Genomic DNA, 23,346 nt, shown 5'->3' with positions numbered 1-23,346 from the left:
GCATGGCGTACAGCCATGAATATAAAAGAGGCTCCTTACGAAAATGTTGGGAACTAAAGATCGCAGCTAAGATACGACTTAAAATTTTTACAATTTCGATAATGCTTCTGGTATTTATGATGAAAGTAACTGGCAAACGATTGGCTGACTACAAATGGTGTACACCGTTGCAGTGGATGGGGTCTGTGCCTAGTCACTTTTCTAAATTTGTCATTTCACCAATAAAGAGTTATTATTGAAGCAGCAAGCTTAGCGTTTATTTATATCAGAAAGTATTTTAATTATATTTGTGCTGCCAGCTGATCTCAACGCGTGTAGCTCTGAGATACACTACATTACAATGCAGGCAGCCCAAACTGAGGTAAACACACATGCACATATGTATGTATGTATGTATGTACATCATACATCATACATATTTTCAAAATGTAGACCTCAAAAATTCTTATTCAACTAATCGCCAATTCCACAGCCCAAGCGAACCAAGAGTTATACTGATGAGGTCTACCGCCTTTTGGAAGAAAAGCCAGGAGTCGAAGATATATTAATCATGAATCGTTCGGGTGTGCCGATTAAAACTTCAATGGAACGCCAAGACGCACTCCAACATGCCTGTCTCTATGAGAACTTGCGGGAAAAGTGTCAGGCATTTCTATCGAAAATGGAGCCACCGCAGCTCCTGACCGTGTTACGTGTTCGTACCAGACTACACGAGGTCCTACTAACACCTGATGGCAAGATAACCGTTTTGGTAGTGCAAAATCCAAAAGATACACACCTTAAAGTTCAGGATTTAAAAGGCAATTCCTGAACTATTTAAAAATTTACTTTATTTGTTACACTTAAGCATTTTGTCACATTACACAGAGCCCAAACACACATAAAACTGCTCCTTTATTTAACTAACTGAATACAAATTTCTGTCAAATAAAGTTCTGGATAGAGCATAGGCTGGCAACCAGCGCTCGAAGATCATCTAACCATGTTCAAGCTTCTTTGTCCTAGTGCAAATGGTGAGCTTAACATTAGCCTCTACGAAGGTACGTTGCCCACGATATGATATGACTGGAAATTCCATTTTCTGTTTATTTAGATAGCCAGCATATTCTGTAAATTCATTCTAAAACAGATTACATGTGCTGTCCTACAGAAATATAATATATTCGCGTACTCGTATTTATAAGTTTCAGTTTTCCTATTCTAACGGTTAAGTTCTCCTAACTAATGACAAAATCGCTTGACTTCTTTGGAAAATATAAAGTAGAGTGGACAGCTTTCGCCTGCCTTCATTAATCTTCAATGAGAAACTCATCAGTTTAGATTCAGCTAGGACAAAGTCAAGACATTCTCGTCAATGGGGGACACTGATAGTTTATTTTGTGCTCCTCGGCCATTTTGGAAAACGTTTCGAAGTCGGAGTTCATATAAACACCCCGCAAAAGTCCCACCGACGTCTTTTCCGAATTACCAAACTCCATCAAAAGTTTTTCAAGACTGGGATTACATTTGGTTCCTTTCTTCACATGTTTATACTTCTGAGCTGACAATGCTCGAGCCCAAATGCCAAATGTCTTGAGTTTCCTCTTTGTATTTTTATACCCGGTACTCGAAGAGTAAATAGGATATATTGTATTTGTGCACAAAGTGGATGTACATATAACGCAGAGAAGGAAACGTTTCCGACCCCACAACGTAAATATATTCTTGATCAGCATCAATAGCCGAGTCGATATAGCCATGTCTGTTTGTCCGTCCGTCTGTCCGTCTTGTTGAGCGCCTGGATCTCAGAGACTATAAAAGCTAGAGCCACCAAATTTTGCATCCAGACTTCTGTATGCTCACACTGTTACAAGTGTATTTAAAAAATGAGCCCCTCCCCCTTCCGGACCCGTAAATCGCGAAAAATCTGCGGTATTCACAATTTTGAAGATACGAAAATTCCATTCCGTAGGGAAGGACCGTTATCTATCAGATCACCGAATTGGGATCAGATTAGATCATTATTATAGCCAGAATGGCTATAAGTGGCTACGCCCACCTCGTCCTACCGCGTCTCACACGTCCCTCCTCGTTTTTATTTATTTCAGTAAATTAATTTATTTAATTTTTAAAAAAGTCATGGGAGAAGTGTTATTTAGACTCCGACGATCTGTTTTGAGACTCGTTTACGATTTTGCTCATAGTTGTTTCTTCCATTTTTCACTGTTAGCCCCCGGAATAATTGTCAACCATATATTTCGGGTCTGTGTACCAGCTGCCCTCTCAGTCCACACACGCACTTCCTATCGATAAGAATCTGTGGATTTCATTAACGTTTCTAGATACTCAACAAACGAAAAGTCAAACGAAAAATTTCTTGTTGTTTTTTTTATATGAAGTTTGGCAGGAATTTTTTTTCCGCGGTGCTGGATATCCGCCTTAAAAAGAGAATTTGGTAGACGCTTCTTACGCGTCACAACTTTTGGGTACGTTAGTGGTTTTTTCGAAATTTACATTTCTCATTTTGTCTGCATATGTCATCTACATCACCACTCGTCCTTTAGCTTTTGCTTGTCTAAGTACTGTCACTAACCAAATAGTATAACTATAGTATAGTATATATATGTATATAGTATACTATTTGGTTAGTGGTACTGTGCTTTAAAGTTAATTTGTAAACATTCCAAGAAACGGAAGTCGTGAAAACAAGCCCCTCTTGTGGATAATTAATTGATAAATCGGATAAAAATATAGTTTTAGCGTGAAACTCCTAACTAGCTAGTAATATTATTATTATTATTTTTTAATTTAATCGATACAGCGAAATTGGTTGGTCGCAGAAGATGAGTCCGCATTGACCAGGTACAAATGTTACTAAAAAAATTTTGAACGAACACTAGAAATAGAATGAGCTAGTAATATTAAATAAAAAAAAAATCGAGGAAAATAATATAAGATTCACGGCATATTTACAGTATATTTTGAAAAAGCAAGGGTGTATTTCGGTATACTTCCGAGGGTCTGTCGGTATATTTGATCGATAATTCCGCGGTCACACGCCTACAGCTGTCTATTTAAACGTCGTCGGTTCGGTTAAATAAACTAGAATTCGTCAAAATGTCAGAGCTTCCCAGTGTACTTCAGCAATTGTTCGCGTAAGTGAAAATATACTTGTGTGAGGGCATGAGTATCTTGAAAACCTGTTGCCTGCCGCTTTTTACGGGAGACAGATTGTGCGGGAAAAATTGGAGAGCGCCTGATAAGGGGCGATAGGCATAAAATGACTGAATACTTGTTTATCCGTTTTATTTTCACGAACATAAAGATTTTCGTGTGTATATGTATGTATACAGCAGCACCATATCTCTATATGGACGAGTAAAAGTAATGGACGTGGGTGATTTGCATTTTATCTCGGACGACCGATGGCTGGAGTACGTTGCAAAAGTTTCTTCTCGTTATCTCTTTCTTTGTTAGATGAGGGATGGGCTGGACGAGGGGCGAGTAGAAGAGGCAGAAAAGAAAACCGCAAGCACGATTATCCATAGTTTTCTAGTTCATAGAACATTTTTTTTTCTTTAAATATTTCACACGCCCATATCTGGCTATATAATGATTACATTTTTTCTAGCTTCGTTGATGGCAAGAAAGTCGATTATATAGATGTACTGAAGACTGCTGTGGGAATTCAGTCCGTATCGGCTTGGCCTGATAAGCGCGGCGAGATCGATCGCATGGTTGACTGGACCGCAGACAAGCTGAAGAGATTGGGTACAGAAATCGAGCTTGCGGATGTGGGTAAGCAGACCCTTCCGAGCGGCCAGATAATTCCGTTGCCAAAGGTGCTGCTGGGGACTCTGGGCAAGGACCCCACTAAGAAGACTGTCTTGGTCTATGGTCACCTTGATGTGCAGCCTGCCCTTAAGGAGGACGGCTGGGACACCGATCCTTTTGTGCTCACAGAGGTCGATGGGAAATTGTTTGGCCGTGGGGCATCCGATGACAAGGGGCCGGTTCTGTGCTGGATTCATGCCATAGAGGCATACCAGAAGCTGAATATTACACTGCCACTTAACGTGAAGTTTGTGTTCGAGGGAATGGAGGAGAGCGGCAGCGAAGGCCTCGACGAACTGTTGATGGAACGTAAAAATGATTTCCTTGCTGATGTGGACTTCGTTTGCATTTCGGACAACTACTGGCTGGGAAAGAAACGTCCTTGCCTCACCTATGGTCTCCGTGGCCTGGCATATTTCCAGGTGGAGGTAGAGTGTGCCACCAAGGATCTGCACAGTGGAGTGTTCGGTGGCACCGTTCATGAAGCAATGCCAGATCTTTGCTACTTGCTCAGCGTACTCGTCGACAAGGACACCAAGATACTGATCCCAGGAGTGGATCGTGACGTGAGTGTTGATATCAGATAACACGCGACTAGTTGCTAAGTCCAAAATTCGACACCCAATAGGTGGCACCGCAGCTGAAGAACGAGAAAGAAATCTACGAAAACATCGACTTTGAAGTGGCCGAGTATAAGTAAGTTAATCTTATCTGCTTAACTACATCGTAAATCTCTGTAATCGTTGTAATCTACCGCAGGAAAGACGTTGGTGTTGAGCAGTTACCGCATAACGGCGACAAAACGAGACTGCTTCAGGCCAGATGGCGGTTTCCCAGCCTGTCCATTCATGGAATCGAGGGAGCTTTTTATGAACCTGGCGCAAAGACTGTTATACCCAAGAAGGTAATTGGAAAGTTCTCCATTCGCCTGGTTCCCGACCAAGACCCGAAGCACATTGAGGAATGCGTTGTGAAGTACATCAATGAAAAATGGCTGGAGCGTGGCTCACCCAACAAGATGAAGGTCTGTCGATTAAAAGCCTTAACAAATTGGTGCAGGCTTACCATATTTTGATAATTGCGCTTTGTAGGTCGTCATGCTGTCAGCTGGCAAGCCCTGGACTGAGGATCCGAACCACCCACACTACGAGGCTGCGAAGCGTGCCATTAAGCATGTGTTCAATGTGGAACCGGACATGACTCGCGAAGGTGGCTCCATTCCTGTCACCCTCACATTGCAGGAAGCTACAGGCAAAAATGTCATCCTTGTGCCTGTGGGTGCCTGCGATGACGGTGCTCATTCTCAAAATGAAAAGATCGACATTTACAACTACATTGAAGGAGTAGGTTTAAAAAGAACGAATAGTTTTCCTTTTGAGCACTAACTAACCACCCCTTTTCAACCAAACTTTCAGACCAAACTCCTTGGCGCTTATCTGCACGAGGTGGGAAAGTTGTAGGAGAGCTACCAAAGTGACCTACGAGTATCAACTACAATAGCGATATAACATCACAATGGTGCACTTACTATATACATACATATAATATATTCTCTTTTGTATTGAAATATTAAATCATATCATACACACATACGCACTCGAATAAGCAGAACTTATTCGAGAGTGTGATATAAATAAACATAAACGATATGTAGTGTATTCATGCAGTGTGTTGACAATTTTGACACCAATTCTTGTTCACAAACCGTCGGATAATTCTCTACAGATGGTCCTTTAACTCAGTTGGAAGCTTGCGAAAGAAATCGACTGTTTTGCATAGGAAGTTTAGAAGTAATACAAGTTTTGATATATCTAAATAATTTTTCTTTATTTAAAATTTAAATTAGAAACTAAATTTAGATGAATAGACACTTTATACAACATGTTTAACATATTAAGATATTACCTACACGATTTACGATACACGATATAGGAAAAGCTTTAAATAACTGTAAAAATATGTGTAGATGCAGCAGCTGCGATGTGGTGGACGTAGAGATGGTGGTGGCGGTGGAGGTGCAGTTGTGTATAGGAGTGCCGTTGTGCTTACGTCTAGAAAAAGTGCACTGGGCAGGACTTAACCTACGTAGTGCACACATGGATTGACGAAAAAATAATGTAATCGTTTATAATCTCAAATTTCAATTCAAATTCTTTATGGGTGGGTCCTCATGGTTCGTAATTAGGTTGGCCATACAAAAATTCATGTGAAGAACCTATTGCTTAAGACTAATTATTGTACAACTCGGTAGTAGTTTTCTCTACTCTTGAATTGAATTGGATCTACATGGCCGGAGAGCTGTGATTGCAACAGATGTAAACCGTGGTGTCCCACTCGGGCTATTTTAAGTGCATGATTAGATATCTATAATGTGGTCGTGGCAGGTTGCGACTTAGAACAACAGTGGTGCAATGTAGGCTAACTTTGCGATAGCTCAGCTAAAATCAATAGACTATCAACTTCCAGGCTGGAGCTGTTCTATTATAGGTATTACTCAATCTCTCCGTTCACTGCTTCACAGTACTCCTCATCGGAGAGCGGTTATGTATGCGTCCTTTTGGGGCTTAGAAGCGCTTCAGGAGCAGTGGCTTGTTCCTATCGGCAAACGCCGTGTTAATCCACTTAATGTCGGGCTTGGCAAAGCGCACCGTCTGTCCGTCCCCGCAGGAGCTCTCGGCGCTGAAAACGCCCTTCAGGCGGACATTCGACCCGCTGCCGCAGGCGAGCGCGCTTCCCAGATCGAATTGGCATGCGTCAAACTTTGTGGCACTGCATACGCTGGTGGCGTCCGCTCCGCATTCGCTTCGTCCCTGTGACGATGTGTCAGTCACGTGCATAATGGCGCCTTCCTCATGAACTGTTTGTGGTTTGAGGAGTGAGTGAATACATATGGAAGTGTGGACGTATTCCGAACTTACTTGACAAAGCCTGCTTGCCCCAGCCGGAGGTTACGCACTGCTCCGAGGCCTGTGGATCCTCGTCGCTGATGCAGATGGGCTGGATGTGGGTGGCGAACTCCAGGCGTTTATCCAGTCGAATAATGGCCAGATCGTTAGCATTGCTCGAGGAGGCATATGAGGGATGGACGTCAATGGACTTGGCCCCTGTCAGCTGGAAGGGCAGTGGCTCGTTGGTGCTTCCAAGCTCCCATTCTCCGGCCTTGATGCGTATGTCATTAACTGGCAGCCTTAACGTGATTCGATTCTCATTAATACTGAAGAAATTAAATACACTTGAGCACTCATGCTCTTACCCGTTGACGCAGCTGGCGGTGGTCAGTACGAACTCGTCTCCAATTATGGCACCGCCGCAAAGCAGCGACTTGCTAGACTCCCGCAGAATCATTGCCTGCCATGGGATCTCGGCAAAGTTGGCATCCAGGTCCTTAATACCAGTTGGCTTAGTGCTGCGAAAGAAAAAACAACACCAGTCCAAATTGTTTAATGTTTTTGTGGGGACTCCTAAGCTTTTGTTGCTTACCGCTTATTTCTCGTGGCGCAAACGCCAGCCAAGTTGACTGGCCACGGGTCTACGTAATTCGGGTCGCGGCAACATTTTCCAGGTGCTCCGCTCTCGGCCTGCAAGCAGTCGGTGAGGGGCACTCGGAAAGCCGCTTCCATGGGGGACAGCTCGACAGGTGTTTCGGAGAGCACGCCAATGGCATTGCAGTAGCTTTCGTCCGTGCAGACCAAGGCAGAGGCGCACTTGGCAAAGTATTTTGGGACATTCACGGTCTGTGGCGTTGGGAAGATCTGTGGCGACAGCTGATCCTCGCCGCGGTACACTGGCTTCTCATTAGAGGGTTGCGGCACACGGTCTGGCTCGTAACGAGGATTCTCCCGGTGAGGAATCTCATTCACCGATACGGGAGGCAAATACTCGTTGGTGGGCCGACGGGTAGTCTGAGGTTGGCGCTGTGTCGGTTGTGGTCGGTAGGCGGGTTTCGTGGGCTGGGTTTGCGGGCGGATGGTCGTGGGTGGTGGTTGGTAGACGGGACGTCGGGTTGTCTGGGGGGACTGTTGGTACACCGGCCGACGAGTCGTCTGTGGTGGCAGGTACTCGTTGGTAGGACGAGTGGTGGGCAAAGGACGTATGGCGGGCTGCGTTGTGCGAACGGCGGGCACCGTGGGATTGGTGGGCAGCGGGAACGTCTTGTCAGGCAGGTTAAATATGTATCCGTCTTCGGTCAGCGTTGTAGAGGGCATCCGGCAGCACACCTCGGGAGCGTAGCAACGGTTGGGCTGCAAGAAAAAAAAGTGGAATAGTGTTAGTGATGGCATGGGCAAGAAATAACAGTTGGGGCCTCAGTACATCCAGCTGGTAGTGCCTGGTCATTGTAGCGCTTCGTCCATGAGCCAGCGCATCAAATTGCAGCATTTTCTGATCACTGGTTGACTGGCAACGGGTTGCAACCTGGTCATTAAGGCGGCCATGCTGTCTGGGTGCAACTTGTCTATGGCTGTGCGGTTTCAGGCTGAAAAACGACACGCCGAGGGCGGGGCCTTTGAAATGACTTTGACGCAACGCAGATGCCGCTGCAGTGGCAGACGCCAGTGGATGCTGATTCAAGTTTGTCGGCCGAATCCATTGTTCGCTGAAGCTCTCAAATATATGTATGTAGGTGTACATATGTATGTATGTATGTGCTGCCCTCCATGCGGAGGTGTGACAATTTGAACACATGAATGCCAATGGAAGGAGCTGATTTCCAAATGAGGTTTTAATATGGATTCTGATTCTGATTAATAGAGTCGTAGGCTCTTATTCACCGACCTGTTAACTGCTAACGCTAACTGGCTAAATTATGTATGTATAAATAGGCGTTTAGTCAGCGGGTGGCGTAAATCCATACACATGCCTACCTTAATATACATACATATACACATGCATGTATGCTTTGAGAATGTATCAAGTTGCGGAACCCTTAGAAATTACTATTCAAATGGGAAATCATTTGCATATTTTGTAGAAGTCCACAAATTTACTGACTCTCTTGGCTGGCGGTTCGAATTGCTGCCTGCTTACGCAATCATCGCGATAATCATCAGCACCAGCAGCAGCAGCGCCCACAAAAGAGTTGAATTAAATGGCACCCCAAGTTCCCCCTCCGCATCCCCACTCCCGGCGAATTTTCACACGCCGCTTGAGCCCCAAGCTCGGCCCCAAGTCGAGATGTCATCGGGACACGACCTTGGGCTTATTGTTTCGCGTAATTTGTAACTCGTAAGTCAGAGTGCAGCAGCAGCCGCCGTCGCCCGTAATGGTAAGGTAAAGTGCTCATTTGTTGAAATTAAACAAAATCTCATCCGTGGTCAGCTGATAAAGACAGCAGGCAGCAGGCAGCCGCGTGCTTATGCTGACTGCTGATTGCCTGAATGTCAAATTATTAATAATTATTAAAGTGTATGTGCTTCCGTTTGACAAGTCTTGGTCTGATCTGTCCCGGTCGGACCGGACCGGACCGGACCGGCTGAGCTTGGCCCAATTTCCGATCATTAATGGTGCACTGTCCTTCTGCTCTGGCGGCTCCGCTTAATTTCTCAACATTATCATTAGGCGCAACTGGCGACCCTCTGCGTAATTTCCATTAATTAAGAGTTAATCAAATGTTATCTTAATGCAGACATCACTCATCGCAGCGAAGACGTGTGGAGCGATTAAACGCATTCAATTTTATGTAATACACGAAATAAACATGGTACCAAAGGATGCCATACGCCAGCCAGAAATCGAAGCAATGTACATACTTACAATGACAATTTCGGTAAGCGAAGAGAGCTGGCCCAGTCCTCGCCTCCAGACTTACTCAGCCCTACTGTCGAGCTTCACCTGATCACCGATTAGTTGTGCGCGCTGGCCGCTGGTCGCTGGTCGCTGGTCGCCGGCATTGCTTATGATCAATCATTTTGCGGCCAGATAACAACATCAACAATGAAAACCATAAGCTACTTGTGTACCACTGACAGCTAAAATATGTAATCGGCAGAAACCAGCCACAGCAGCAGCAACAGCAACTCAGAAATGCTTTTAATAAATGTTGTTGGTTGGTCAGACCAGACAACTTGTCCATTGTTGACGTTTTCGTTGTATTTGTTGTTGTCTATGTCTCATAGATTGTCTGGCGCAATTTGTAAATAATGTTGCAATTATTATAAGCATTCGAATATACCATAATACCCGTGGATAATCGAATTTTTATACCCGGTAATCGAAGAGTAAATAGGGTATATTGTATTTGTGCGAATAACGGTTGTATGTAACGCACAGAAGGAAACGTTTCCGACTCTATGAAGTATATATATTCTTGATCAGCATCAATAGCCGAGTCGATTGAGCCATGTCTGTCTGTCCGTCCGTCTGTCCGTCCGTCTTGTTGAGCGCCTGGATCTCAGAGACCATAAAAGCTAGAGCCACCAAATTTTGCATCCAGACTTCTGTATGCTCACACAGTTACAAGTGTATTTCAAAAAAAAAAAAATGAGCCCCGCCCCCTTCCGACCAACCAAAAGGGCGAAAACCTCTCAAATCTACAATTTTGAAGATAAAAGAAAACTAAAAACGCCATTCCGTAGGGAATGGCCATATCTATCAGATGACCAAATTGGGAATGATTGGATTATTATTATAGCCACAATGAAGAAATTAATTTGCAGTGGCTAAGCCCACCCCGTCCCGCAAGCTGTTATATTTGTTTTTTGCACATTCTCTCATTCACACTCTGCTTCTGCCTCTGACACGTCTCTGCCTCTGCCGCGTCTCTGCCCTGACACTGCAGTGAGCAGTGGCTCTAGGGGAGGGTGTCGAGCTAAAGGAGCGTGTTGGCGTGAGAAGTGTTGTTGATGTGGATGACAGATGAAGAAAAAATGTAAAATTAGACAAAAAACCGCTAAGGTGCAAATGTAGTACTGAGTGCCGGGTATAAAAGTTGTGACGCGTAAGAAGCGTCTCACACGTCCCTTCTCGTTGAAATTGTGCTTTGCCATATTTCCAAGTTCATAGCCGAGGATTATGACATGTGCTATGGGGTATGGGCTATGGGCTATGGGCAATGGGCTGTGGGCCATCATCTAGTTTGATGAACTGAGTCAATGCCTGCGATTATACCCAAATGGGCAGCCCTGCTTGAAGGACATGCCAGGTTCCAAGTCGATCAGCAGCGCCGAAATTTATGACTAAAATGTTTCACAGCAAAGGCGAAATCATTTTTATGACCGCATTTATGTGCCACTAGCACATCAATAAATTCCTAGAGTCTTGCTCTTCGTTTTTTCCGCATGCAATTTATGCGCCTATAAAATTAGGCAATTTTCGATGTGGCTGTTTTATGAGCCTAAGAAGCAATGAAGAAGCTTCTTCGCATCAGCACCGCTGTCGTCTCGGCCCTGAGTGCATGCAAGTTGCCAGTCGCCTGGAACCAAGTTTGGCGCTTAAGTCTTTTGTTTATGTTTGTGCTGCCTGCAGCGCAGTTTATGCATAGGCGTCAGACCAGGGGATCGTGTTTTAGTAAATAATTTACGACCCGACCGGATGAAATATAATTCAGAAATAGGCGTAGCCTTACCAATAATACCAATGAATTATTTCTGCAGACAGTCATAAGAGCATATACACAGATATTAACATATGAGTAGCATTAAAAACTGCGTCGTTAAAACCATTAATTAAGGTTTAACAAAAGCAAAGACATTGACATTGTATTGATCTCGCACACCAATAAAATCATAATAAGAATATTATTACTTGTTATTAGAGTAAAATAAAATAACAATAATATGACAGCCAAATGAATCCCCATGAAGAGTTACCAACCGTAAGTCGATGCGACTTTCTGCCTGTGGCTTGTCTCCACCGGGCTGACTTCGACTTGGACTTCGAGTTCGACCTAGACCTTGGGTTGACGCTTCGCTTTCCGCTCTACGTCGACTCCGGTTGTGCTTTGGTGAGTACTTATGTGGTACGTGTGCGCCTTCTTCCGATTGCTAAGTTTTCAAGCGGTGCACCAACGAACAAAATTGAGGGCGGAACTACCTTTCTTAATGGAATTGTGCATCCACGCAGCCACGATCACCTTATTGGCAGCAAACCTACGTCCAACGTGAATCTACAACCTGCTTATCCCAGCCAGCCTCAAACCGGCTTTCCCAAAAAGCCGTGTTGTGCACGCATGTGCTCGTAGGAACTGAACGGCTACGCCGAAATGATAAATGGCCAGAGTGCAAGTATGCCCTATAATATTCATAATTATCGGTGATTTGGTGGGCCAGTGGAGGCTTGCGTGCTTCCCCGCTCATCGATTGACTCGACCCAGCTCCAAATCCGCTTCCATTAAAACGATGTTCATGCTGGTGCTTGCGTGGGTATGTTATCGAGTCAGTTATGCCAGACGATGGGCATAAAGTCGCTCTGCATACTACATTGGTACATATGTATGTATGTGTGTGCATATGTATTCAATTGTATGTGTGTACAGGTATGATTGCTATGCCAGTAGCATGTTAACATTATTTGATCAGATATCAGCCAAGATATCAGCACCTGGCCATCGCTATTCCTGTCCGCTTCCGTTTCCAGAATCAAGCTTAAGGTACTGCCTATTTGGAAGTCTCCCGGTCTTGGCCTCAGGTCCCAGCCCAGCACGACCTTGCGTGCATTCCGCGCATTTTTAACTGCTAAACTACTCCAGCCATTTCTCCCCCTTGTACTCCTGCTTGTCGGGGAAGGGGGGGGGGGCGACTCGGAGCAACTGGTTGTAATACAGCTGTTTCTGTTGGTTTGTTGGTCTGCTGCAGACTAACGACACTGGGCTGGCTCCAGTGTGCATTTTGTAGTATGCCACACAATTGGCGTCAATGCCTGCATAACTTAACGAGTTCGAGGCATTATGGTGCGTAATTGACGTGAAGCGTCCGCTGAGGAGTCTGCGATCGAGGGTAATTTTTGAGGAGCACCTGAGCGAGGGCCAACAAGAAAGGCATACTGGTCGGAGGTCATCGACACTTATTTACCCTATGTCTTCAATGTCGTCGAGCATTTCAATTCAGCATGATTTTTGAGGTAAATTCTGCACTCGTACAGGCATGTGTACATATGTATGAATGTAGATTTTTATAATTCTTGGTAGCTGGCTCTCTCGTGGTAAAGAAACTGAATAAGGTATCAAACAGACTATTTCTGACAACTCTAAAATATGTGAGCTGTAAACACAAAACGCATAGGGTGGGTTATATTTTAGCCGAATCCATTGAGATGAATCAATCCTTCAGCATGTCACGTTCAGGAAGTATACAGTATACCCGGACAGTGGCTGAGTACCGAGCACAAAACTAAAGCGATTTGCTTTAAGTGCGATCTGCAGCTGCAGGGACGTCCGTCTTTGGCTCGGCTGCAACATATGTACATATGTACATACATATGTACATATGTATGTACATATTTATTTCACTTGCCGCGCTGATTTTATTCAGACGGTGCATGCAACAATAACGTACGCAACCGACCCGTTTTGTTGGCCGTTGCATGTAAACAAATTATGCAATTGCAATAGCCAGTGGAAATATCGAGATGTCCCTTTGCCTCCCTACCAGATCCTCTCTTTGGTTGCCATACACACTCGTATCTGTCGCTCTGGTAGGCCGTAATTTAACACTTTTTTGGCTTGAATGTATATTGCATTACTGGAAGGTAAGGTCCAACCGCATTCCAATTTGATTGCACCCGACGGCGTCAAGTTCGTTGCCTGAGTGCTGCGCATTAACATCTCCCCTTGTGGCAATGACAGTGCTATGTACTAGTACATACATACATATGTATGCATGTACGCATGTACCGATGTATGTATGTATGTACATATGCATGTACGAATACACATGGGGCATACCACACGCAAATACCTTCATATGGGCATAAATATTCATATAACCGTTACGAGAACGTACTTTTAATTGTACATACGTATGTATGTATATATGTATGTATGTACTCAGATGTATGTATATACATATGTACATATTTAAGCGATATTGCTAACACTTATCGTAACGACAACATAACGTCACCCTTCAAATATATCCAAGTTTACAACCACCCACCCGGTCGGAGGTTAGAGCTCGGGAGAATCTCGAGACAAAAATCAGATCACTGGGCGAATAAAACTAATTGTGTGCTAATAAGCTGTCGGGGATCTGTGTGATTGTTCGGTTGCTTGGTTGTTTTATTGTTTGGCTCTTTGGGGCTTCCCCATGTGCTTGCTGCATCGCTGGGCTTATGAAATGCGCTGGGATCGGTGTGGTCGACTCGGATTCCGCCAACACAGGCGGAAACTGCTTCTGCTCTGATCGCTTTGTTTCGGGCGCTTGTCTCATTATTGGTACATCAAAGAGGTTTTATTCAGCTGCCGTTTGTTATACTTCTCAAACCGAACATATGGGGAAACCCTGCATACTAAGTAATCTGCTTCTTGCGATCCTCCATTTGTGCTGGCCCGATGGAGTCGAGTGTCAGCCGAAACTTACCCCCTGCTTCTTCACATAGTTGATGGAGCTGATTTCCCCACTGCGGCAGTCTTGGGGCGCTACACAGTCCGAGTCACGTGGACAGGTCTCGAACGGCACAGGTGTGGTGGTCGTTGTGGTGGTGGTGGTTGGTGGTGCGAGATAGGTGCAGCAAACGTTTGAGTCCGGCTCGCAGTTCTGTAAGACAAGGAGAGATTGCAATGAATAATTTCCAAGAGACAGACATTCGCAGCTTCAATTAGAGATAAGACACCCCACCCCACCCACAATCTACCAACAGGCAATGCGACTCGACCACTTGGGGCGTACTTGACCAGTGCAGCAGCCATGAATCGCTTGCACTCTGCAGCATTAATTGAGAGACAGCCGTTGCTGTCGTCTTTGTCAAGAGGTCACCAAAGTGCTGCCAATTGCATTAATGATGTGTTAAGAAGTGTTTATTCAGGTGCCTGGCACTGGGGCTCGGCCACAGCAGTAGCATTTGCATTGAACTCTGCCGCCGCGGACTTGGATACGTTCTACCGAACCTTCGCTGATGCTTTTGAACATTTTTTGCTGGCATTCAGCAACTCAACAATTGAAAATTAACTTTGTTAGCTGCAGTCAAAATGCATGCATACGTAAATAAGAGTATGTATAATAAATACAAAGGCATACATACATACATATGCACATATAAATGTACAAAGGTGTGCGACCCGAATGTCTATTTTCCAGACTGAGAAAGAACTTCAACTGAGCCGATTCTCAAAGATACCCGTTCACAGTAGTTCTGAAGCTGTCATTCAATACATCAATTCGACCTGTACGATCATATTACAAATCAAAGTGTCCACGTTTAATTTATTCCTGCCTTTATGGCTCCCAAACAAGAAAATCTAATATCGGAAACCCATTTAAAAGCTGCCGTGCCGTGCCGTGCCGTGCCGTGCGTTCTGAAGAACGACCTTGAGCAATGAAGAGACTCAGCGCGAGCTTATGTTCGAGCTGAGCATGATAAAAGGGTAATAAATGGGTATAAGTCAGTAGCTTGAGTTTAGGCTCGGGTTTTCGAAAGTGCCTGGATCTGGTTTTCAGACGAAGTGTGCATGGAATGGAAATGATAATGCTTAAACCAAAAGGGGGGCATATCATTAGATAAATTTATGACAAATGTCTAGATTCGGTTATACTCGTGTAATTTACTCGCTTATACGCACGTGGCTTATGGCAAAAAGAGCTGACAAGTTTTTGCTTGTGGCGGCATCAGTTTTCCGCTTTGCGGGATCTAAGGTGGAGCTGGAGCTGTAGTCGTAAGGTTTAAGGTTTAACTACGTAAACATGTACATACATACATACATATGTACATATGTATGTATATACTATGGATTGATCATTATGAGTGTGACTCACAGGTTGATAAACCCATCCAGAGGCGGAACAACTGGAAAAGATCCCCACATTAATACCCACACACAAAGCGTACTTTTTGACATCATCGGCTGAGAAATATGCGAGATTTCATTTCTATTTGTGTTCTTTAATTGCTTGGCTGTGCTGTGCTGTGTCCGTGTCCGTGTCTTGCAGTCGTTTCGATAATTATAATTATTCCCATCTGCTCACTCGAGATAAAATATTTGTTCACATTGCTGCCTATTGACTAAATAACTTTGCATGCTCAGTATTGCGTATTGCTGTATTGCTTCGCATCATTACTGATAAAGTGTGCGAAAAGCCAGCGAATTTCCCGTTCGCTCCCTTTCCCCCCAATTGTTTCTGCTGCTCATCAACAGTGAATCAATGTCAAGATCTCAAGCGGCTTACGATTGTTCAAACAAGTTGCCTAGTTTGGCTAGACACTCTCCTGCCAAGCTGGTCTCGTCTGTGCTTGATCTTGTCTTGCGCGGTGCAACTAACCGCGAAACGCCCACGAGTCTAGGTGACAATTGTTGGGTCTCGGTCTTTCCGCCTGCTGTTTACCCACCGCAAAATGTGTTCACAATTTGTGTGAGCAGACTATGGCAAAGTTTGATGGTGTGAGGGGATATTAGGCGCTTGTAGTAGGAGTAAATAATGTCAATTGACTGGCGCTGAAAATTCAGTCGGAAGGCGAGTGTTGGCGATGGGGCAAACCACTTTAGAGACCTACCGGAGCATGCATGCATGCAGCGTTCTGTGCAGCTGAGTTTGTCGCCAATAAAAACGCATTTCTTGTTGAGATTGGACTTGCCAAACTTGTCGCTGCACTGGGCTCCGCTGTACCGGTCGGTCATTGGGTCAAATCAGCTCTCCGCGACGCAAGAGTCGCAGTCGCAGCTCCTTAGCATCAATAATTTTTAATTAAAAAACATAATTCAGAAGTTTTGCAATGTGCAGTATGCGGTGTAGTGAGAAATAAAATGCATATTTTATATCCAACTGCCACGAAATACTTCATTAGGGGTCCGCCGGCAAGCTTGTTGCCGAAGTCTTCACCTTGGGTCTCGTCGCCCATAAGCACGGCCCAATCGCCAGAGTGGCCTTTTGCATCCCAAGAATGTCAGTTTGCCCAAAATGACTTGCACAACTTTCCAACGTTGTACGCTGTACATGGCCCTTTTCCCGTCCTGCCACTGATGTGCACCACAGTGTCGTCAGCTCCATATGCACCTCCAAGGGTGTGGGGGGAGGAGGAGGTGGAAGCCCTCAAGAAAAGAGAAATCCGCGCTCAAGAGCAGACTTTGCTCGAGCACAGGCACAGGTGGACGAGACAATCGAGCATCGATGGAGAAGCATTGCATTGACCTGCGAACGTCTTGTTTGTGTTATTTATGAGCGCGAAGGGCTGCGAAGCCACTGACAAATATGCAAAGCAGCAGCGGCCAGCAGCAGCAACGTTTTTACATACTATACGTTTATGTGAATGTGGATGTGGATGCGAAGCACGCTTGGCGAGGGGCAATTAAACATGAACTTCGCTTTTTACTTTCTGGGATTACGACATTCCCATTCCCGATACCGGGGGGTGGAAGTGTGGGCTGGGCAGCGGAGTGAGCGGAGTGTACTTATGTATGTATTTATGTACGGATTTCGGTACGGATGAAAAACCGGAAAATAACGGTAACTGTGCTCCACGGCAAGAGGTTGAGGTTAACGCCACCAATCAGCCGCAGAGCAGGCTGGCTAATCAAGCAAAGCAACTGCAATACGACTGCAATATTTTACGCGCTATCGCTGAGGACGGGATTTTAATTTTTTGACTTTGGGTCTTCTGTGGACACGCGGCTCCGAGCACGCTAGTCCCGATCGGGCCGGGGAGCTGTAGCTTGCTCGCAGTTTTTTTAAGCGCATGCTCATGATAAATTTATTGTTGTTTTTGCGTGGCTGGCAAAACCCAAATCAATGTCCATTATGCAATAGACAAGTGGATAACACGAATGAATGTGTGCTCCAGGCTAGGGAGTGCACGACCGTTGCTGGGCTCGAATTGGGGCTTACCTGGATCTTGGGCAACTGCTGGGTGTAGTACCCATTTTGACATTGATCCTGGCGCACGCACTGCTGGCCGGAGGCGCACTTCAGGAACTCCTTGGGCGGCAGGTAGGTGGGCCCCTGGAAAGGCGATGCCTGGCGACTGATGATGGCGTGATTCAGGAAGACGTTAGACGCGGCGTTCACGGAAAAGTGTGTTTCCTGGTGCCCCTTTGCGCCGTTCTTGTACTGGCCATTGAGGAACATGTTGCCCTGATATTCAGCGCTGGCCAGTGCCAGAGCCAGCATCGCCATGGAAACGACGAATACGAGCTGCTCTCGAAACCGGAACATGGCTTTTTCCTTCACTTCGCTGTGTATTGCTACAAAAAACCTGCGAGGAAGACACAATTTTTTGTTTAATAATGTAAAACAAACAGCATACCCTTTTATGTATGTACGTATGTATCTTTGAATGTATGCATGTACAATGTATAAAGACAAAGAATCCTACAAGAAAAGGGCAGGGGGAGAGGTGACATTCAAGAACACACAGACTGACAAGTGTTATCGATTGAGCGTTGTTTCGTCATCGCTGGGGGATCGTGAAAGCGCCATAAAAGTCGAAAAGCTGGAAATGCGAAGCCACCCGAGTATTTGTCAGCTATGGAGATGGATGATATTGCATAGATGATGCGGCAGGCATTCGGGCCTGAGATCATGGCAAATGGCACTTGCTGCTCGGGCACCGCTGAAGACGGAGTAGCTTGTCCAAAGGAGGAGCTTAAGTTAACTTAAGACAACTCGTCTTGGCACGGTTGGGTGTGAGATTACCGGTCCCCGACGTGTTTCAGGCTTCTAAACACTTTTTCAAAATGTGTTCACCATACGTAGTACTACACATGCGAGTGTGCAGGTAGTAACGAGCACATATGTACATATGTATGTACATACATACATAGTATTTACATTGTATGTATGTATGCATGCAATTTGTCAGAGATTCTTAGTCAGATAAACGACTCCTCGGGTGGCCCTGCTACTGCTGTCTGCTCTGATGGATCTGAAGAAGTCTACGCTACGCTAAGGGGCGTCTGTCGTTTGGTGTTCGATGCGTCAATTTCATAATTGACGATACTTGATAGCATGAGCTTGAGAGCATGCCAATGGAAAGACTGTTTGACGAGAATTTCCACAAAAAGATCCGGATATGCATGATTTGGTAATATCTATCCTGAGTCTGGCCGACTAAAGGCTGTGTCTCAGGTATCTCGGCTCATAAATCGTTAGCTTGATTGTTTTAACCTGCAAGAGCTGGTGAAATTTGCATGAGACCATAAACAAAGTCTCAACAAGAACTTAACCGGGCTCGAGACCAATCGCTATATCGATCTGTGAGTCAAATAGCGGGATGCGTTCGACGTGAGTCATACCTAAAAATAGTTGAATATAAACAAATCAAATTGCTGGTTTTTACCAACCAAAATTAGCATAAAATATTTTCAGAGTTTCTTCGATTAATCGAACGACCATTAATTTTGCCTTGGGATTCGAAATTCTGCGAATTTCTACTTTCTATTTCAAGAGCTTAGAATTTATGGAGTTGCGTATAGTATTTTTGCTCGTATTCATATGCGCAGTCAGAAATCTACCCGCGGCTGGCTACTACAAACGATTCATTGACACACTTTCAGCGGGAGTTGATGAACATGTGTCCAAATTGCGGGAAAACACAAAAGACTCAAGCGACAAACTTTCTTGAGGCTCAAATCGGGGCCTGCTAATTAATTGAATCTCAACATTGCCAATGGCAAAAAGCTCAACCATTCGGTAAATACATACATGCATACACATGTAAATATGTATGTACATATGTATGTATGTACATACAAATGTATATCGTTTTACTTGTACATGCATATGTACATATGTTTGTATGTACATTTGTAGGCAAATTGTCTTTTGTTTTGTGCTGGGCTAGTACGATTAGTAATGTAATGTCCGCGCATTGCTGGGAATACTCCAAAGTTGCAGCATCTGTGGTGTCTGAAGCTGTTCTGCGAGCGCTTTTCACATAAATTAAAACTTCAGATCTTTGTGCTGCTGTATTTTGCAACAGTGCAACAAAACACAAAACAACATGCTGCAAAGTTCAGATCGCATCTCCAACAAATAAATTTCCACCACTCCAAGCTACGGTCGAAATGGTTGCAGTTACAGACAAGACACTGCAGAATGGGGAGAGGGGACACATGGGTGGACAGACAGGCAGATGCAAAGGCAGAGGCAGAGGCAGGGACGGACTCGGCATCCGCAGAGGAGCGACAACTGCAACTGAATCAATGAAACTATCCATCAATCAATCAACTGCAGATGAATTTAATTTCTATCCACAAAAGGCTGCTTCAGCATAATTTATACTCGTACTCGTGCTCGTAGTAGCGGTATAAATTGCAGCATCTGTGGATGAGCCCATATCGAGGTCTGGGCTCACAAGGAATTTTCTTTTTTATCTTTTCACTTCAACACCAAGTGGCCAGTCACTTTTGCGGTTCGCTATGAGTCTGTGGCTGTGCCTGAGCTGAGCAGAGCAGAGCTGAGCAGTTTTCATTGAACTTGGGTCTGAGCACTTTTTGCATATGACAACACACCGAAAACTTAACTATGGACGTAGTCGCTTACACTGAAAAAATTCCAAACACCTCTCGAAATCGAGCGCGCGTACGAACAGCTTGAAAATGATTGTGAATATTTTCCCAAGATCGTCTGTTTTATATGTACCCAGCAGGCGCTGCTCGCGTCGCAGCCACTCCGCAGCTTCAGACGGTCGCAGCAGCCCCAAGCAGCGCAGAAGAGGCTTCAGCTGTAGCAGAAGATGCCAACAAGTGTATTAGTACGAGTAAAAGCAACAAACACGATACGCTTGCAGCACAGTCAGCCAATGAGTCAACCCCAAAGCCAAAGCCAACGCCAACGCCAACGGCAAAGCCCACAGCGACGCTCACTCTCATGCTCACTCAAAACTTTCGTTTTGGCGTCTCTGAGAGTAAGCTCCAAAAGTTGGATGTCGGCGTGCGGGTGCTCGTGCTTTGCTCCGGGAACACGCATCACCGTGCTGAGAGTCGCATTCTCAGCGGATTTCGGCTTGTCCAGGTCCAGGGTCTTAATTTGTTTTCGGCAGCTTTTGACTTTGCCAATTCAGTGGGCTTTACTTTTTATTAGTAGTATTTTTGGCTCTTTGGTTCCTTCTAATGGAATTCGTTCTTTGGGCCAAGTCTAGCAAATATTTAGTTTGTTGTTGCGTGCGGGGCATCTGCATAAACATAATATAGGGATCGGGAGAATACTATTTAATCGATTTGTGTTGTCCATAAAGCACTTTTTGTGGTATTAAATATTATTCAATTATGAGGATCGTAGTAAGTTAAATGCGCTACAATGAAATGGCGGAAAAATACAAGTCCGGGTAGTTCTAGGCACCATCACTATCACACTATCCCAGTCTCCAAGTGCACTGCTGCATCCGCTTTTCAATATTCATTTGGCGTGGAGAAATCGAAACCAAATCAGAGCGCCAAGAAACCCAAATCCATTCCACAAAACCATGTTACAATTTGCCAAAACAAATTAAGTCAAAACATCAGCAACACCACCACTGTGTGGCTTATGTATAAATCACTCTGATTTTTATATCGTTTAGGCACATGCTAATTATTGCTTTTTTAGTTTTCTCAACATATACATGAATATTTAAGGAGACATACATATGTACATACATATGTAGGTCCATATACTAAGATGTGCTTTTGCATTGGTGGAGCTGAGGCCACTGCCATGTCATCATGTATGTACATATATGTATGTATGTACATATATGTATGTATGTACATATATGTATGTATGTACATATGTATGTACATACATAGGTTCATCAGTATTTCATTATACGCCGAGTCTGTACGAGTTTATGTTATGCTTATCAAAAGTTAGTACAATTAATGGATATTTAACAGCAGATTTAGGATTATGGGCGATGTTTAGAAATTGGAAAGCGGGTTAAGGTCGGCGTTGATCTGCGGCCAGCAGTTACGGCCCCGAATCCTCTTCTTTTTGCAAATCATCTCTTCACCAATGATATCTATTATACTTCAGTTGTTTGATATATACATACATACATAAATACGTACATACATACATACTTATGTACATACATGCATACATATGTACATATGCATTAAGGGTGATCTGAAACAATTCGAAGTTAACGACACTTTCTGCACATCTTATTCAACAAGTGATAGTTGATCATGGTGGTGATATGCCCCGATGAGGCTGCATTAAAATGCGCATTTGCCAAATTCATTGGTCTATTGTGCGTTTGTGGTTTTTTTTATCAGGTCAGTATGTAGTCCATTGATACAATTGTACCACAACTGTTCACTTCGGATCATTGGAGCTATGATGAAATCCATCATGTTGTGTAATTATGCCAGGTGAACACGAACTTGTTCGGAACTTAAATGCACGTTACAATTATTTATTTTGGCTGCCTGAGACTTAAGTCAAGAGCGATTCAAATATGATTTTAGTTTGAAAAATTGCCCAATTCTTCACGAAAATAGTCTAAATTAGGAAACATATCTCCGAATATTTGTTCTTAATATCCTGACCATCTATTGTCTAACGATAAAATCCCCAAAACAGCGCCCTCTGAGTGTTCACTGCTTCCTAGTCCCGACTGAAAAGCAGCGTCACATTGAATAGGGACGAGCAAAATTTACGAAAAACTTGAATACCGTAATATTCCGGAGCTCTCACAGAATGTGCGAACTAAGAGTCAATCGGGACGGACTATAATGACTCAACTTCGTTTGAGGTCAAAATGGTCTTTGTCGCATAGTGTAACTTTTCAGGTTTAACGAAAATTGTGCATTCAGAGGGTAGCCACATACAATACTTAGAAGGTTCATTCCCATTCTAATGGCATTTTCATGCAGGTTTCGCACTGGCACATTGAATAATTACTGCTATTCATTCAAGCAGACCCGCAGCGCCAAGGCGGAGCTGACCTATGATAATGCGAACATTTACGGTTATTTGTTAATGCAGTAAATGACAGCAAACTGTTCGTAAAGTAAAGTCAGCGTGGTCACCTTTTGACGCATGCACAGCTGTCCGTATTTTAACAGCTAACATTTTTTGTTGTGTTTATCAAATATTTCATAGACATTTTTACAAGCCGCCAAGATGTTCTTTGCAGCCTTGTAGTGTTATTAATTCATCGCCGCCGTGCTCTTGGCGCATCCAAATGTTGTAATTATATATTTTTCATCTTACTTTTATTATTATTCATACGGATTTTTGGGACAATCTCTGTCAAGTCGCGACAAATTTCCTCTAGTTGTGTATCGGAAGAATCTCTTTTAAATATCACACAGAAAGAAGACTTCTTATGCGATCGTCATATGAGATAAAAACTCACACGCTATTGTGCAACTGTCTCAAACTGCCCATCGTTTTCCTAGTAAATAGATATCGAGTCAGGTTTCAGGTTGGCACACACTGTGAAATTCTCAATTGAAGTAAAAATCCA

At 44.1% G+C, this 23,346-nt stretch overlaps 3 protein-coding genes across 3 annotated transcripts; 2 read left to right on the top strand and 1 right to left on the bottom strand.

The window, feature by feature from the left end:
- The first annotated feature begins 248 nt into the window (after positions 1 to 248).
- Positions 249 to 970, top strand: LOC117890228 (dynein light chain roadblock-type 1). Its single transcript, XM_034794966.1, has 2 exons — positions 249 to 361; positions 473 to 970. Exons 1-2 carry the CDS (start codon positions 341 to 343, stop codon positions 809 to 811), a joined length of 360 nt encoding a protein of 119 aa, XP_034650857.1. The 5' UTR covers positions 249 to 340; the 3' UTR covers positions 812 to 970.
- Positions 971 to 2,986: 2,016 nt separating this feature from the next.
- LOC117890227 (cytosolic non-specific dipeptidase) lies at positions 2,987 to 5,475 on the top strand. Its single transcript, XM_034794965.1, has 6 exons — positions 2,987 to 3,134; positions 3,611 to 4,379; positions 4,442 to 4,509; positions 4,573 to 4,837; positions 4,905 to 5,156; positions 5,229 to 5,475. The coding sequence occupies exons 1-6, from the start codon at positions 3,097 to 3,099 to the stop codon at positions 5,271 to 5,273; spliced, it is 1,437 nt and encodes a 478-aa protein (XP_034650856.1). The 5' UTR covers positions 2,987 to 3,096; the 3' UTR covers positions 5,274 to 5,475.
- A 144-nt stretch (positions 5,476 to 5,619) lies between these two features.
- LOC117890226 (inactive serine protease scarface) lies at positions 5,620 to 20,569 on the bottom strand. Its single transcript, XM_034794964.1, has 7 exons — positions 20,436 to 20,569; positions 17,781 to 18,147; positions 14,325 to 14,501; positions 7,294 to 8,054; positions 7,067 to 7,219; positions 6,732 to 7,000; positions 5,620 to 6,670 (listed from the first exon to the last, which is right to left on the bottom strand). Exons 2-7 carry the CDS (start codon positions 18,105 to 18,107, stop codon positions 6,378 to 6,380), a joined length of 1,980 nt encoding a protein of 659 aa, XP_034650855.1. The 5' UTR covers positions 18,108 to 18,147; positions 20,436 to 20,569; the 3' UTR covers positions 5,620 to 6,377.
- Between the last annotated feature and the right edge of the window lie 2,777 nt (positions 20,570 to 23,346).

Source organism: Drosophila subobscura, chromosome E, assembly GCF_008121235.1.
Source record: "Drosophila subobscura isolate 14011-0131.10 chromosome E, UCBerk_Dsub_1.0, whole genome shotgun sequence".
In the NCBI taxonomy this organism is placed as follows: Eukaryota; Metazoa; Arthropoda; class Insecta; order Diptera; family Drosophilidae; genus Drosophila; species Drosophila subobscura.
This window is presented reverse-complemented; position numbering and strand designations above follow the sequence as displayed.

Coding starts and splice junctions, on each gene's coding strand:
- LOC117890228 (XM_034794966.1), top strand. CDS start 341: ATGCAGGCAGCCCAAACTGAG. Junction 362..472: donor TGCAGGCAGCCCAAACTGAG/GTAAACACACAT, acceptor CCAATTCCACAG/CCCAAGCGAACCAAGAGTTA.
- LOC117890227 (XM_034794965.1), top strand. CDS start 3,097: ATGTCAGAGCTTCCCAGTGTACTTCAGCAATTGTTCGC. Junction 4,510..4,572: donor TTTGAAGTGGCCGAGTATAA/GTAAGTTAATCT, acceptor AATCTACCGCAG/GAAAGACGTTGGTGTTGAGC. Junction 5,157..5,228: donor TTTACAACTACATTGAAGGA/GTAGGTTTAAAA, acceptor CCAAACTTTCAG/ACCAAACTCCTTGGCGCTTA.
- LOC117890226 (XM_034794964.1), bottom strand. CDS start 18,107: ATGTTCCGGTTTCGAGAGCAGCTCGTATTCGTCGTTTCCATGGCGATG. Junction 14,502..17,780: donor AGCAGTTGCCCAAGATCCAG/GTAAGCCCCAAT, acceptor CTTGTCTTACAG/AACTGCGAGCCGGACTCAAA. Junction 6,671..6,731: donor GGGCAAGCAGGCTTTGTCAA/GTAAGTTCGGAA, acceptor AACCACAAACAG/TTCATGAGGAAGGCGCCATT.